The sequence below is a fragment of the Coturnix japonica genome, chromosome 17 (genome assembly GCF_001577835.2).
Source record: "Coturnix japonica isolate 7356 chromosome 17, Coturnix japonica 2.1, whole genome shotgun sequence".
Lineage (NCBI taxonomy): Eukaryota > Metazoa > Chordata > Aves > Galliformes > Phasianidae > Coturnix > Coturnix japonica.
The window spans coordinates 2,098,398-2,112,492 of record NC_029532.1 but is presented as its reverse complement, the minus strand read 5'-3'; the positions used below and the strand labels follow the sequence as shown (position 1 = coordinate 2,112,492).

Here is a 14,095-nt window from a genome sequence, read left to right as displayed (position 1 = left end):
AGATGTCTGGCAGACATCAGATCTTTAACCATTTCTGATGACCCGAGTCAAACATTTTAGCATGAAACCAAATGGGGTGTGGGACAGTCCTTCAGCTCCAGGGCAATGGAAGTGTTGGGAATCCTAAAGCACATGCAAAGATATTCTGTTGGATTAGTGGCAAAGTTTCTAGGGTTAAAGATTCCTACAAAGCAATCTGCCTTTACATTAAATACAGCTAAATTCTGAGAAGGGAGAATCCTGACATCATTCACCAACTTTATGGGTGAAAAACCCAAAACACCCCAAGTTACAGAAGGAAGGAATCAACACACATCTTTAGACACTGATTACAAGCGAGATATTCCTTTCTCCTAGAAAAAAAGGTTAAGAGCCACCAAATAGCCATCCACCTCACTAAGCGCAGGACTTAGCATGTCCACGATGTTTAGCTGTGTTCAAAGTGTTGTGCAGACATGATCTAATTAATTTTCTCGGCACCCCTGTGAGACACCTGGGCTGGTGTTGCTATGCCCACATTAGTGATGGAGAAGCGCATTTGCACTGACTTCTGTGCCAGGTGAAATGACAGCATTACGCACCTCCACAGCTCATTTCTCTGCCCCAGACAGGTGCTATATGAGAAGTGCTCCCTGCCAGTCATTTAAGGTTTCTTGTTCCCTGCAGAGTGATGGGCTATACACAATTTCTGCATTCAAACAGATCTTATTTTCTCATCGTGCACACAAAGTATTGACATCAATGGGGCTGAGGAAGAAGAATTCTGCCTCTACACTGGCCAGCTCAGTGCCCTCATACACAACACACAGCATGCGGTCTGCCAGCAGTATGACTGGTAGGTGATGCTCATCACAGAGCACAATGACCCTCCCTTCAGTAGAATCCCTCTCTACCAAGGGCTTCATGCATCTTTTCCAGTCATTGCAACTCACTGCCTGACCTACAAATTTAAACTGCCACTGACTTCACTTTTCACTGATGAGAAAGGCATGAGATGGGGGAAGAACAACCGGTTGGTACATCCCAGAGCCCAGGTGGTCCCCTCCTGCAAGGAAATGAGGTTAGAATAGACAGTGCCCAATATGAATTGGCCAAGAGTGTGAATTGCAGCACGTGAGGCTGGGTAGTCACTAGTTGAGTATGTCACCAGTAAATCAGAAGAATATCTGAACATGGATGCTGAGAGAGCATAATCAATGACTGATACCTCACTGAATCCTTACTACATGTCCCAGTTCACCCACACATGAAGTCTATGCATTATTTCATTCCCCTCCATTTTTCAGACAGTGAAGCTGCCATATGAGTCCCTTCCATGCCAAGACTCCAGAGACAAGGAAGTTGACTCATTGAGGGGAAAAAAATGAACACCACTGCCAAGCCATTCTCAGAAGCACAATATTGCAAACCTTCATGCCCATTGCAAAACATGCAAAATCTGAAAACGTTTTTGCACAAAACTTGGAGAAATAAAATAACAGAAGACCTATTTCATTTGATGTCTCAAGTGAACCAACATTCAACGCACAGATGTAGAACTGAATGCTTTCCAAGGGAAGGACGAGCCTAAGAAAACTTTTGTTGCACCAAGAGAAATCTGGAGCAACACCACCACAGAAAACAGCATTGCTTTTCACTTCCTTCAATGTAAAGGAGAGAAAGAATCTAATTCTTTGAGTTCAGATCAGGACACCAGATGAGCAAGCCTGAGCTTAACAGTCCTACAGAACTGAAACACCACAGACAAAGGCATTAAGAAACACTTATTGTGATGTTCTTCTTTCTGTTTACAAGTCCCCTTGTGGTCTTCTTAACTGGCCAGGGAACATTTTTAGCCACCCCCTCTAGGCTCCAGATTATGCCTCGGTTAGCAGATCATCTGGGCAGCTCTCTCTGTCTGTAACTCTATATGAATGACTTCAGTGACAAACAATACAACCATTCACTTTTTGTAAAAAAACAACCACTGCCACCAAATGTTTCTAATTTAAATATTTCTGGTTCTCTAGCTACTGGTTCCAATTTGGTATCAGCTACTGTCAGCCATAAATCCCAATGAATTTTGAAGTCATGATCTTGAATTGAGTTCTGCAAACGCTGAATAAAGGAGAAATGAGTATCTCCAAGTAGGAAATTTAGACAAAGAACCCATCACATCCGTATTACAGAACTGTGGGTTACAGAAGCTCTTTTGCTTGGGTACTGCCATTTAACAGTGGTTAATCATCACATGTTCCAGAAACCATGTATGACTCTGGAAAGAAGCAATATAGAGTATCTGAACATTAAATCACTTCTACTATAACTCATGTTGCTTCCTGGCATGAGACAGCTCAACCCATTTTCTTGCAATCAGAACTGAGTGACTTCATCAGCACTGCCTATTCCAAGTCATCCCTGGTCTATTCTGACTCTCCAAATGCATCTGGGAATTGCTTGCAAAAGTACTGGACAAAAGCCAGGAAAGCGACCCAAAGACCACTCAGTGTTCTGATATCAATAAGAATCAAGCATCGGTGCTTGGGTTATACTCTGACTTTGTGTATTTTACGAGATCCACCTTGTGATTCACCTGCTCCTGTTCTTGCTCTACAAATGTACGACTTCCTAAAACAACATTTTTGCACCAAGCTGAGTGCAAGAACATTTCACAGTTTCCACTGCCTGCAGAATGTTACGAACACAGACCAAGACAAACCATTTCAGCCATGTAAAAAGCCCAGAGCTGAGTGAGTTTCACATGCAGGCTGAAGTTCTGAGCCAGTTCTTACTTTACTCAAATCCATTCTGCCCATCCCTAATCTAAATGAGCTCAGTCATTAGCTTCTAAATCTTTATTTCTCTGTGCCAATATTGGCCCCGATTCAGCAAGGCACTTAAATATGTGCTTAACTTCAAAAGCATGGTTAAGTCCCACTGATAGATTTGACTACAGGGGGATGTAAGCAAATAGCTAAAGGCTTTGCTAAATTGGGGTCTTGGTGACACAATCCTAGAAACATTTGTATTTTAACATGTTTATAGAAAACCGTAACAATTAAGTGGAACTCTTCCTTCCTCGCACAAAAACAAACCAGCACTTCCTCCTTCGAAAAGCTTATAGCAGCCAAATGGTTTTTTCCCTAACCTCAGGGTCAAGCACTTTTCCAAAAACTCAACACAGTGCCTTAATTATCTGTTTCCTTAGGACAGCTCTGACACATATATATGTATAGGTGAGCATATAAGCACACAGTACATGCTTGTGTACAAGAAAACTCCAACCATCATCCGATTAACAAAGTCCCTATTCCACAGCCCAGGCCAACATTGGCTGCAGATCCAGAACATCATAAGGTTTTGTTCTGTAGCATCACACATACGTCTCACACCAACACTGTGATTTACTGCAAACACTCAATCCAGCCCCAGGTGAGCTGTGGGGGATCTGGGACATGCCAGTCCCCACACTTGATGGGGCAGCAGCCCCAGGAATGGGCTCGGTGCACCCTATAGTGCGAGCTGTGCTGGCCAGTGGTTCTATGGAGCCCATAACACTCTCAGGGCCCCACACACTGGGGCAGGCCTGGGTGCCTGAGTGCTCACAGCCCCGCCAGCTCTTCACAAACAAAGAAAGGGCATCACGTTCCACTTTAATAAAAGCCAAATGATGCCGTCTGCCAATTACCAAAATGGGGCGAAGGTTAAAAACCCACTGAATTATAACACATGTCACGGACCAAAGCTCCTATGATTAACAGTTCTGTGAGAAATTCATTAATTTCACCAGAACCGAGCTGACAGAGATTGTGCTTAATGACAGAACACAGGGCAGGGGAAAGGGCCAGGGGAAAGGTGGCCCACACGGTAAATAGAAAGCTGCATTAAATAACAAAAACAGAGATGAGGAAACCTGTTCTTTTGGTATAAAAAAGGGAAAAAAATAACTACAGTTATAAAGGGCAATTGCATTTTCTACACTGCTGGAGATTTCTCTTCATTTCTTGTTGGAGGAGCTGACAGCAGGAGAAAACAAGACGAAGCAAAGGGGATGGAGAGGGCTCCTTGGGGACCAGGTGGGATGAAGGGGAAATGCTGCCCAGGAGAAATAGCACTTGGCAGGGGATGCCTTGCCAAGCATGGGCAGCCCCTGCTCTTATTTCCCTACATTGTGATGAAGTCAAAGTCCTGATTGCTGAGGCCAAGGGCAGCCCCAATGCACAGGTTTCCATGGTGCTCCAATGACTGTGAGGGTGGAACTATACGACTGCTTCTGCACATCCCATTTCACTGTCATAGAATCATACAAGTTATTAGGGTTGGAAAGAACCACTAAGATCATCTAGTCCAACCATCAGTCCATCTCTACCATGTCCTGCTCATACATCTGCTCCCCAAGGCTGAACAGGAAATAATACAAGTGTTATCATTTGAGTACAAAACCAATGCCAGAGAACAAACTGGTCACCATATCCAGCCTGAGAATGCCATGTGATAATAAAGAGCTTTGCTTTTACAGCCCATCTCCAGCAGTTGGGTAAACTTCTGCTGAAAGAAAAAGAGCTTGTGATCAGCTGCGGCAGAAAACACAACAACAACTGCAAAAACACAGCTGGAAAGCACAGAGAATTTCCTTAAATCCTCTATAAATGTCTTCAGAAGGATGGAATGGATTTTCAGAGAGAGCTAATGATAACTAAGGACAGCTACCTATAAAGCTGGATGGGATTTTCACATTTGAGCTCTGTTTTCCCTTTTAAAATACAAACTGTAACTCATATTTTGAGGGGGGGGGAAATAAGCATGTTTTATTATCGTTTATTAGGTTGCCCCTAATTCACGGCAGAGATCCATTCACCCTCATAATAAAAACGGTGTTCACATTTAAGGGCCGATATATTTCTTTTCCCTCATGTATTTAAAGTCTGCACCCTCGCCTAGAAGTGCCTGTATCTGCCTATAAATCCTCTCCAACCAAAATAATTCTCCTTGAAGAGAGAGAAATAATATCTCTTGTAGAGAGAAGCCAAAAAGGAGGCAAAAATATCCTTGTTTACCTAGGGAAAATGAAAGCGGTGAAGTTGATGCTTGTGCATAAGAAGAAATTCCTTAAAAAATAACTAAATAAAAAGAAATCATATCAGGCAAATGCAGCCAGTGGGGAAAAGGGAGTAGGAAATGTGGGCTGCATGGGACCATGCTCAGATGGGGTATGGCAAAGAACACGAGTGGTAAAAGGGGAGTACCCAGCTCCTAACCTGGTAAAGAGTGAATGCAATAAGTCCTGCTCTATGTTGTTACTGGGGAAATCAATGAAGCAGGAAGAGAGCAAAGGGCTTTGATGCTCACCTGCCTCTTGGCTGCACAGCTGCTTAGAGCTCATAGTACAGAAGACGACATAAACCATCACCCCAAACGATCCCACCGCAGGGCCAGTTGGACACCTTCCACTACAGCGCTGCAGTCAGTGGAAAAAAACCCACTGATTTCAACTGGCTTTGGATCAGGGCTCTCTTTCAGTCTCATTCCTTGACTGACATGGGCAGCTCAACGTCCAACCCAGCATTGCAACCTGCAAGACCTGCAATGTTCCTCTGAACAAGAAGGGTTGTGACTGATGGGTTAGAGAGCAAAGGGCTGGGATGGTGCGCTGCATCGACAACACAAAACACTACCAAAAATTCAAGGAAAAGGGGGGAAAAAAAAGAGGGAAAAAAAAGAGGGAAAAAAAAGGCCGCACAGAGCAGGTGATCCTTCAAGAGATTTCTAAAGGCCGCGTTGCTGCGCTGCAGAGGCCCTCCGAAGCTTTGCCTAAGGGGAAAGCATTTTTTATTAAGGAAATAACTTTCCAAACACGGAGCACTTCTAATTTCATAAGCGAACAAACGGTTCAGTCCCCACTGCAAAACCAGAGGGAGGAATGTGGTTCTGAACTGGGTCCTTCTTTTTCTGTCCCACAAACTGTACTTCTCATCAGCAACTCGCTGCTGCTGCCTTTGGGCCTCTCCATTCACACAACCTATTGCACAGAATGATCAGACTCCTTGAATCTAGGTCAGAACACATGGACTGGATTGATTTAGCCATAGATACACTCTTATTATTATTTTTCTCCTTATGATTATTTTTCCCCTCCCTCTCCCCTTTTCTCACCCTCCCCCCCCCTCCCCTTTTCCTGGAATCAAAGCAGCTCCTAAAAGCACGCCAGAACATTATCAAAACCCTGACAGCCTGCTTAGGAGGCTGAGCAGAGCTTTGCAGGGATGTGCGACTTGTTTTACTATTGCTGCTATGCTATGACGACCGCTCACAACTCAGAATTCACAGCGGGGAAAAAAAAATGATTCTTTCAGGGTTTTTTTGTTGTGTTTTTTTTTTTTTTTTTGCTAAATTCTCCCCCTCTTCTTTTCACCGCTCTGCTGAAAGGCTCCGCAAAGCTGCCGCACCAGAGGCCACCAAAGGTCACCATCTCTGTGGGATGCTGTAAAGCGGAGACCGAGAGGGGTTGGTGGTGATCTATTGATGTGTCTGCAATAACAACAAGAATAAAACGGCAGCCATAAACCTTTCATCCTGGGGGGTCCCACTGAGCTTTTCAGAAGGTGGGAAGGATCCGGAGAGGTGCGGAGGGCACTGCTGAAGCCGTGGGAGCACTGCGAGGGCTGGGAGTGTGGGGCTGAGCACCGGGCAGGATGCGGGGCATCACTTTGTGCCCGCATGGACTCTTCCATGGGAGGTCCCCCCAGCACTTCAGCAGCACAAAGCAGGCCAGATCCGGGCCGACGTGTGAGTGGCTGCAAGCAGGGGGATGCACGGGGTGTTAACTGGCCCCAATTCCAAGCGCAGCATAAAGGAGGGAGGAGAAAGGAAGAGGAAATAATTCACTAGCGGTATCCTATGCGGGTTAAATGTCCCATCCATCCTTCTCAATAAGAACAGTGCCGGTTTCTCAGCGGCAGCACAAAGGGGTCAGCAGGGTTCAGGCGTGGTGCCCCCCTGCCCTCCCTCACCCGGTGTAGGGCGGTGGGTGGGGGTGAGGGCGCGGGCCGGCGGCTCACCTCTGCTCTGCTGGGCTGTACGTCTGTCCTCGCTGGCAGCTGCTGACGGTGATGGGGTCGAAGTTGTGGAAGGAACGCAGGGCCACCCCGGAGATGGCCACAAACTGGGAGCTGAAGCTAATGAGGACAGCCTGGGTGTGATAAAAAGGGTGACTGAGGTCATGGATGACGGGGATAATCAGGGGATTGTTCCTGCAGCTCAGGACGTGGACACCTGCCAGAGGAGAGACAAGATCAGAGGAAGGGTCAGACTGAACACAATCACTTCCCGAAGCCGTGAGCACTTCAGAAGCATTTCACCCATAGGAATGGCCCTATAGAGCTGAAAAGTTATGGTAAGCTGCCTGGAGGGGCTTCCCAAATCGCTCCGGAGAGCTTAGCACAGAAGTATATCCCTGCAGACAGCTGAAGAAAGGCTGCCATTCTCTCTGCGAGCGCGGCAGACTCTCAGAGCTGGCTCTTTAGACCACAGCCACATTTCTATTGTGCTCTGTTAAATCAGGAGCAACCATCACGGAGGAAGCGGAGTTGAGCTATTGTGAAACCCGTCGGAGGGGACAGTTGGAGCCTTTATCCAGTGCATCAAATGGGACCGGCAGGCTGGGTGGCTTTGTGCACCACGGGCAGTGCACCAGTGGCTTGTTTGTAGCTGTGCATGTCATTAGCACCCAGCATAAAACGTGTTTTTTTTTTTCCCCTTTTCTTTTTCTCTTTTACATGACCTCTATGCCAAGCGTGCTCAGTTTTGCTTTTCAATAATGGTTTTCAGCCTTGGGATATTTCATTCTTTCCTAAAAGAGGCAAAGATGGTCCTGGAGGGAGAAGCAGAAGCGATGGACTGACTGAGGGTGAGGAGAATTTTGTCTCAAGAAAAAGCATCTCAAGATGTTGCGGTGCTCAGCAGCACCAATGAAGTGTGAGGGGACTATTTAGTCCCATTTCTCCAGCAGAGGAGGTGCTCGGTGGCCACCAGGATGAAATCCCTACCTGCCAGCAGAGCCAACCTGCCTTCCCATGGACCCAACGCATCCAGGGCAGCTGGGAGGACAGACAGACACCTCCTGCCCTCAGCACCCTTTCCTCCAGGCTCAGGCTGGGTGGCTGACAGCAAAGCCTTGTCCCGGCAGCTCCGTGGCACCGCTCCGAGGATCCGCTTGGCTTCAGCTCCACACTCATTGCTGGAGCTCCCCCAGCAATGGCTTTGGCCCAGGCCCTTTGGCTACCCCGATACACTCCCGCCTTTGAAATAAAACAAATCCCATTTGCATGTTTAACTGGCTCAGGGATCACTATTATTATTATTTTCCAGTTCAGGTTTCTTGGTTCAAAAGGGGAAGAATAAAAAATAAATAAATAAAGTTTTCATTTTTTTCTCCTTAGAAAGTGATTTCCTGTGAATTAAGACAGACTTCTGACCACTCTCTTTAAACATCTCCTACCCTCTGCTTTAAAACAATCTTCCTGTAATAAAAAAAAAATAAAATAAAATCAAACAAAAAAAAGCCAGCCTCTCTTTGTTTTGGTCTTTATCTGACCCTGAAATAACCTCCCTGTCTACTTGCCTCCCACAAGTCTTTTGATATCAGCTCCTTGTGGAACAGTGCACGTTTCTCACTTACAAACAGGTGCAGTTAATACTTGAAATCCTGAGTTCCCAAATTCCTTGGAAGTTTCTGCCTTCTCTGATGGAAAGCCAAAAAAGACCTTATGGTATGAGGCTGTTTATTCACTTCGGTTCCATTCCTTGCACTCAGGTGGTGTCCACAACAAACTAGACCTCAGAGCTGTGCTGCAGTTGCTGGGGCTTTCGGATCCCAACAACTCAAACAGGGGCTTAACAAGTCAGGTTCATTTAATCCACCTAACTTCACCAGCAAAAAAAAAATCCCTCAAGGCAGCACAGGAGCCCATGGCAGGGGAGTGAGAGTTGTCCATGTTTGCCCCCATAGCTCTGTGTCCAGGGCCCTCAGAGCTTCTTGTAACTCACCCCAGCAACTACAAATGCTCTGAATTAACAGTGCTGGTGTTTGGCATCCCAGCCTCTCCATCCCCTACCAAGGCTCGAAAGAAGTTTCTCATTATTTTCTGCGAGTCCACATGGAAAAACCTTGTTCTGGTCAGAAAGGAAACAGCACTTCTGGATACACTGCACTTCACTCGTGGGCAAGAGCTTTAGTGCTCTGAGGACTGACCAAGCTTTAAAAATCACTGCTTCTACGTTCTGGCTGCTCTTGTCATTTGCCACTGCTTAGGGCTGGCCAACTGTCCACGGTCCTGCATGCAGTGCAGGCCAAAGTTTGCAACTCAGCAGCAGCTTCCAGCTTGCCACTGTGATAACTCAAAACTATCAAGTGAAACACTGGGGAAAAAGGGCTTCGTGCTGCACTGAGACTCAGTGAAAACAGCGATGGGAGCTCTGCCTGAGTGAGAAGTGCTGGGCAACCTACCTACACCTCTGCTCTGGGAGAGCATCCGCAGGAGGTCAGAGGGGCTTTTCTATGATGAAGCATCTTAGCCATGAAGATCTGCAGGCATCGGCTTAAACCATGCCAAAGCCATGTTGCAACTTCATCCAGGATTTCATAACCTCACCCTCAGCTTTCTCTTTGCTCCTCTTTCTTGTTCTTTCTCTCATAATCTGTCTGTCTCTTTACAAAATATTGCATTAAGTATTTGTTGGCACGCTCGCGTCTCCGTCATTTATTTCTCAGAGGGAAAGAACTATGTGCCACTGTTTTGCAAATGGAGGATAAAACCAATCCAGGGTTCCGGCCAACTGGGAGCTATTCTGACTCAACCTGCACAATTGCTCTGAATTTCTCTTTGTTCTCTGACAAGAGACACCACACACACTGCCTTTCTTTTCTTCTACATCCCACCAACGTTACATATCACATTGGACAGTCATCCAACACCTTTCACTTGTGTTGGTGTCTGTTCTTCTTGTCACTAGGAGGTAGTTCAATGGAGTTTGAGCTTGCTGAAACCATAAAGTTCTAGTCACACAAAAATCTGGGGGAGGGGGCTGTGTTTGCTTAAAAACTGCCTTCAAGATGGCACTGTCAGCTTTCTTCCCAGCGGATAAAAAGGCAAAGGAAGAAAAAGAACTTCACAAGCCCTGCCCTAACACAGAGCTGGAAGCTCAGGAGAGCTGCTTGGTCCTGAAGCTTAAATGCAGCTGTAATCAGAGCACGAGACACAACTTCCCCAGGTATTTCTGCTCAGAGTAGAGGTACAAATGGTCTATCCAGGGACTTCACCATGGCCGGCAGGTCCATAGATTCTGCCAGGCACAGGCTTGAGGCAATACATCTCCCATCCAGCCCATGTGGGCCCTTGGGTTGGACCTTCGTCAAACCTGGAACACTTTGGCCTATATAAACTGCTGTTTCTCATGAAGAGGTTGTTACCCCCAGAAAGAAAAGAATCTGCGTCAGTAACAAAGTTTTTTCATTGTAAGGCATCAAAGCATCTTGATGATGATTTTCTTACACTGGACAATGGCACCAGCAAATGGCCCTCACACAGCTGGCTCAGCAGCCATCCCTGGAGCCCCTCCAGAGCTTATGGGAGGCATTACAATGAAGCTTTAGAAGATGCAGTTTCCAGGCTGTTAAACAGCTGTGGAAGCCTCCCTGCGAGCAGGGCTAGATGCAGCCCCCTCTGACTGGGCAATCCAACCAACTACACCTTGTGAAACAGAAGCATTTGCTGCTCCAGCTGCCACAGAATGGGGTTAATGTCTCTCTCTCTGCTACCAGCAATTCATCTGTATCACTGTAAATGTCTCTCCAGGGGGGTTCTCTGCATGAAGCACTAATGTGATCTTATTCTAATGACTAAATGGGAACTAAACTCTTCTGAAAACGGAGAAGAATTGTGGAGAAATGTCTGGGCAAAATGTTCCATTGCTTTCAACTGACTCCAGTCAAACTCAGGTCTAGAGGCATTAAGCGAGTGCCCTTTCTGTCTGACCTTGAAAAAACTAAGCAGGAGCACTGGTCATCATTTGTGAATGGGGCTACCATTACGCTAGCAACAAAAAAGGGTCTTAAATTCAATACAATCTCACCGAGATCGTGGCTTTGTTCTTTGGTGTCAAACAGCTGCACACCAATGGTCTCCTGCTTCTGATCCAGGTAATAGGTCCCATCAGTTACCAAGTGGACAAGGACTGCCGCAGCCACCATAGGTGTGGAAAAATAAGCCTGGGAAAACAAAAGCCCCACACAGGTTGAGACTGAGTACAGCAGATGTGCTGTGCTTGAAAAAATACAAAGAGCCAGCACTGAACTTTTGAAAGATCAATTCCCATTCCAGGTCACGAAGACGTCTTCTCTTCCAATCTCTCCTACACAAACTAGCTTAAACCTGAGTTAAAAAGCCCTGCAGCTGGAGTTGCAGCCTCTAAGAAACTCACCAGACCTGCCATAGGGATGGACTTCACCACTGGCTCTCTAAAGAGGTTCAGAGACCTTGTTTTGCCATTTCCCACTAAATGTACTTCAAAGAAAGTCGCTGCTTGGCCCTGGGAAGGCAGTCCCATGGTATTTTGTCTATTGGAGTAACTTCATACAAGCAGGCAAAGGGAAGACTTGCGAACAACATGCGTACTTACCTTTAGCCAGAAAATGGTCTGTGCCATGTGGGAGTACTGGAAGTTGGCAGTGCAGGGGTACCAGGCGTACTGGGAAACACCATCATTCAAATCAATCACCTTCGTGCGACATGTCTGAGGGAGAAACATCCAAACAAATGTAGGTGTCAGCAGGAAAGGACTGTGACTATTTAAAGCAGGGGAAAAAGTCCAGGTGCACTGCTAGGATAAAATAATACACAGCAGTGACATTTCTAAATACCACGAGATTATTCAAAAGTTAAGTTTCCAGGTCTTCTACCTCAATGAGAAAAACTGAAACATAAAAAGAAGTGAAAGACTCACAGCAGACGGATGGCAGCCAACAGTTCCCTCCTAATTTGGTACAACAAGGGCCTTGACAGCATGCAGCCCAGCTCTGCTCCCACCCAAACAGACCGCAGCTCTTCCCTTTGGACTCAAAGTGACGACCGCTTCTGGACATGCCAGTTCCAAGCACAGACAGTCTGCAGATGCTCTCCACAGTACTCAAGCAATGTCCTGTTTAAACCTGCGTGTTGCTGTAACCCCAGGGAAGCCACAGATGGCCATATGAACTTAGGAAGAGGCGTAGCCAGCAAAGTCCTGTCTGTACAACCCAATTTCAGCAAACTCATTTCTCTTGTTGTTAACCAGTCTCCATAATTTGAATCATCATCTTATAACTACAGTACTTCCCATGGAAGGCAGCAATGGGATCATTATTTCTCTTTTCAGTGAAGAATGAGTAGATGAATCCCAAATGCTGGCATAGATGGAAAGCCTGAACAAGAGAATGCCTGAATTTAAGTACCACAGCCTTGCAGGGCCACCAGTACATAGAAATAAAGCTGCAAGAAATGGTAGGATTGACAATGAAACCACACAATGCAGTGATACTGCTTTATGCATGACCATAGCCTTCATACAGCTTCCATTCCCCAAGGAAGAACAAGAAAGGGAAGATGCACAATCCAAAAGGCAACAGCTGCACTCCAGGACTGCTTCCATCAGAAGAGTACCTGCTAACATCCACAGCACTTGGGTAACTCATGGGGAGGGAGGCAATTCCACATGGTCATGCAGTGTGCTGGCAGCAGAGCTGTGAGTGCAACCCGGGGGGCCCAAGCAGCCTGGTGGGTGTGCAACGTGGGGAGCCCAAGGCACAGGCACTTGCATCAGGTGCTAAGTGAAGCCGTGTACTTTTGGGGACATTATGAGATTTCTTTCCAAGACTGGAGAATTAACTGAGCAACCTGATGGTGATGTGCTGTCAGTACAGCCATTCCCATAAGCAATTTTCCTGATTATTCAAACAAAACGAAAACCTTGAAGTATAATGAGAGTATTAATGGAGGTGCTTTTAATCTTTCAAAGTCCTTTGCCTGCTTGGTAGCTGTGCGAGACCTCTTGGTCTCAACAGGCAAAGTCAGTGCAATACAAAGAGCCTGGGATGCCTGGGAACGAGAAACCAGATTGGCCAAGAGTGAGGTAATCCCTTCTATAATCTGAGTCCCTCAAGATCCAGCACAGAGGAATCCACGGGCAAAACATAAATCAGCTTTAATGGGCTGGAAGAAGATTTTTAGTTTATTTATTTTCTAAAACAACTGTGACCAAGCTTCATTGAGGCTAGCCAGTGGATAGTGTTACATTTTACAGCAGAGCAAGGCTTTACATAAACTATCTTTGGCATTTGAAATCCAGGCCAGCAATTCGACATGTACCATTTCGCAACTCTCCCTTCTTGCATTTTCAGCAGCCTGTCTCTTGTTGGGAGCGTGGTTTTTATTTTAATACCTCTCCAGCTAGGGAATTTATCATACCCACATCTGCAATTTATATGGTCAGAGAGCTCTTTGACATGAACAAAGGTCTCATTACTTTTATGTGATTTTGTTGTTATATCTCCTCCAGCTCTACCGCTCCAAAAAGGTGCTTGAAACAAACAAGATTCCTGACGTTCAGTGTGTTTTAAGTGCCACTTGATGGATGAGTGAAAACCTGTATTAAAAACTTCACCCGGACCTTTGCCAAAAGTTTGAATCAAACCCAAAATAAACCCCTGCTGAGGTGGGCTGGAAATCTCTGATAACTTCTAAATGCCTTGTTTGATTTGTGTGTGTGCGTGAACTCCAGCACTCTCTGGTTCTGCCTGAGACTATCGGCAAAAACCTCAACATAAAGAGCCTGTGTTGGAGGCTGTGCAGCCTTGGGAGAGTGTTCTGAATCCAACAGGTTCGACAGGCTCCCTCCTGCTGAGGTTGATCCATTGCTCCTCAGTCAAGGGATTCAAAACAGCACCAGGGTAAAATGTTCTTCCATGAGAAGAGCATGGTTGGCAAGTAAGGGGAATGTCCAAAGACGTGACATTAGGAGAGACTTCAAGATCCTCTCCTACACTAACTGCTCTCCAGCAAATCCACCTGGTATTAACATATTC

General features: G+C 46.0%; 1 protein-coding gene across 2 annotated transcripts in view; it reads right to left on the bottom strand.

Annotated features, from left to right (window-relative positions):
* Positions 1–14,095, bottom strand: part of PAPPA (pappalysin 1) — a 161,981-nt gene that overhangs the window by 41,025 nt on the left and 106,861 nt on the right. For both annotated transcript variants that reach the window (XM_015878745.2, XM_015878746.2), the window contains exons 11-13: positions 11,656–11,769; positions 11,110–11,245; positions 7,038–7,251 (exon numbers count right to left, since the gene is read on the bottom strand). In XM_015878745.2, coding sequence (XP_015734231.1) covers positions 7,038–7,251; positions 11,110–11,245; positions 11,656–11,769 — 464 coding nt within the window. The remainder of the gene's footprint in view (positions 1–7,037; positions 7,252–11,109; positions 11,246–11,655; positions 11,770–14,095) is intronic.